At 45.0% G+C, this 2,745-nt stretch overlaps 1 protein-coding gene across 1 annotated transcript; it reads right to left on the bottom strand.

Annotated features, from left to right (window-relative positions):
* Window positions 1-2,258: 2,258 nt before the first annotated feature.
* Window positions 2,259-2,434, bottom strand: H257_10142 (hypothetical protein; the record flags this gene model as incomplete). The annotated part of the gene is made up of 1 exon (XM_009836601.1): window positions 2,259-2,434. A coding segment is annotated over one exon (175 nt), but the record flags the coding sequence as incomplete, so codon positions are not given.
* Between the last annotated feature and the right edge of the window lie 311 nt (window positions 2,435-2,745).

Raw genomic sequence — 2,745 nt, 5'->3', positions numbered from 1 at the left:
CCTGGATTCCCAAGACGGCAGTGCTACAAATAACCCATGAGTGTGGGCAATGCTCTTATCACTATATTCCACTAGCCATGCGTAGAGGACGCTAGTATGGCCTAGCCACAAATAAGACCCACTACGTACAACTAGTTGGAACCATGGCAAAATAGTGCATATCAAGATGGTACATATATGGGTGGATAGTAATTCTGTACCATACGAAATACGTCCACCTGTTGCACGAATGAACTTGTCGATGTACCATTCTTGTATGTTTGTCACGATGATAAAGCAAAGAAGGTCGAGTCGTGGTCGTTGAAAGTCCTGAACATAGGTGTCAAGATGATCAACAGTCAATACCTCCATACCTTTAAGAATCGATACTTCAGACAGTTAAAGTGCGCCTCGGCCATCATACTGGTTCGAAGGGTCGCCAATGCAGTTGGACACTGAGACCTCGCCCATCGCTTGAATTCATTCTCTGAGTACCAGTTGTTGAACAGGTACACAAATAGATATGATGCGCTGCATTCCTTGCAAAAGTTTTAGATTTCTTCCACAGCGCGGATGTAGAACACGCGAGCTTTGTCATGGGGGGGCATAGCATCGTCCTAGTTATCACTGTGAGTACATAGCTGGGCCTAGGCAATCCAAGTAATTGCTAGCGATGTCCTAGTAAACACTAGTGTATATGTTAGTACGCACATGCATCGACATAAATGGGTGAGCCTTGTAATGCGACTTCATTAGTGATAGAAACGGCCCCAGCACCGCTTTGTCACAGAAGCTTTCCTCCAACACGAGTGTTCCATGCACCCACACTGCTGGAAACGCTGGCGTGTACCCTTCAACATGGAGCAAGGTATTCGTCGGGGCGAATCCAAGTCATTTATATCAATTAGCTTACACACGTAGGTGTAGTACCACACTTACCTGCGGATATCTGGAAATATCTTTCCTTGCATGAAGCGTGCTCGAATTGCTCGATCCATGTGCCACAAGCACAAGGACAATTTCACGCCAGTCCAAACGGCCGTTGCTGCTGCAATTTGAGCGCTATCCTTGTCCATGTGGACAAAGGCTGGATGCAACCCAAAGTCATCGCGTAGTAATGCAAGCCATTGCTGCAAGTAAGCGACCTTGACTTCCGCTGTGACTACGTTAAACATTATAAACTTGCATCCACAATATATATATAGTTCACCATGTAACCACTATGTACAGCTAGCAGCTAAGTAACAACACATACAACCACGTAGTGACACCTACTAATCCATAGTAGGCGCTAGTGTTACACAGTGAAAGCAACAATATACTAGTGTTTACAAATGCTTTGCCGTTCTCTTTCAAAAAAAAATACGACACAGGGTACCCTTGACCACGAAATGGCACGAGGAGCGCGTACAATTCAAAACCTTACGCGTTCGTTTTGTGCGTCGAGTCCATCACGCACTCGGCGCTGTGAGTCAAGTCGAAGGTGTACTGTACTCCAGACATGGACTTCAGCAGCTGCGATAACACCAAAACCACGTTTTGGACATTGCGCACGCCTGCAATGGCCAAAGTCGTGCTGAAAATGGCCGGGGACTTCTCCAGGTACTGCATGGTTGAAACGACTGGATCGTTGTGGGACTTGAAGTGATCATGTATGATCTATATCATATATCATATTAACTAGCCCCTTAATGCAAAATAATATATGAATAGAAAAACCTTTCGCCAATGATACGAAATTTGCAACCTTGGTTGAGCATTACTGCGCATCAAGTTCAAGCGGATTTGTGAAGGAGACAACGTCAGTGCAAACTTCGCAATGTACTCCAAGCAATCATGGGACATCTTTACTGTGGAGTTCTCGCATCCAGGATGGTGTTCATGGTGATAGACGCGAACAAAGATAGCTTTCGTCGTGCAAGCAATCGCCAACGTTCCTATTGTCGTAATAGAAATTACTGGTATTTACTAGTTCTAGATGGTGTCAACTAGGCATACATAAAACATCACATGAACACAAAGGGGTCAATAAGTTTACCTTGACATTCGTAGGAGTTGTAAGCTTCCCGGTTTTTGAACTTCTCGACATTGCGCTGGTGGACTTTGAGCTGGCGATCTTTGCGTTGGGAACACCGAAAGGTAGCAACATGTGTGCCGCCGTGGCGATCAATTTGCTTTGTTTTGGCGTTAACACTATAACGTACTAGGTGACACTATTCTATACTAGTATATAATATTGTTTTGCTACCTGAAACCAAAGCCGAAGCTATCGGACAAACCATGGAGGACCCACGCATGGATGTCCACCAGTGAGCTGTCCTCAACACGGGGTATGGCGAACATGACAGCACCAGTGTGTGAAACCAGTTCCCAGATGAGCTCGTCAGAGAAAGCCGCCAATGACTCGGCTTCGAATGTCGGCACGCGCTGGACCGAGGGGTTGGATAGTGATGGCCTACATGAATTCCACTGTGCCCAAGGAGTGTTACAGTTAGAATCAACAAACATCATCCATGGCATTTCCAACTTGCAGCGGCAGCACCGTAGCACAATCGTAGCGTCGTCGACGGCACCAAAGTCCGTGGAAATACCATCCATGATGTAATGTGTGTGGTAGTGACGAGTCCACAATATATTCTTAATTTATTTAATGAATCTTAATTTAGCTTACATAATTAATCATAAATCAATTATATTTCCCTTTCCAATCGAAATACAGAGGTACTGTGGATTGAGGACTTTTTAGATGTACCGTATACCTTATGA

The sequence above is a fragment of the Aphanomyces astaci genome (assembly GCF_000520075.1).
Source record: "Aphanomyces astaci strain APO3 unplaced genomic scaffold supercont1.26, whole genome shotgun sequence".
Lineage (NCBI taxonomy): Eukaryota > Oomycota > Saprolegniomycetes > Saprolegniales > Verrucalvaceae > Aphanomyces > Aphanomyces astaci.
Note: the sequence above shows the minus strand (reverse complement) of the source record. Positions and strands in the feature narration are given on the sequence as shown.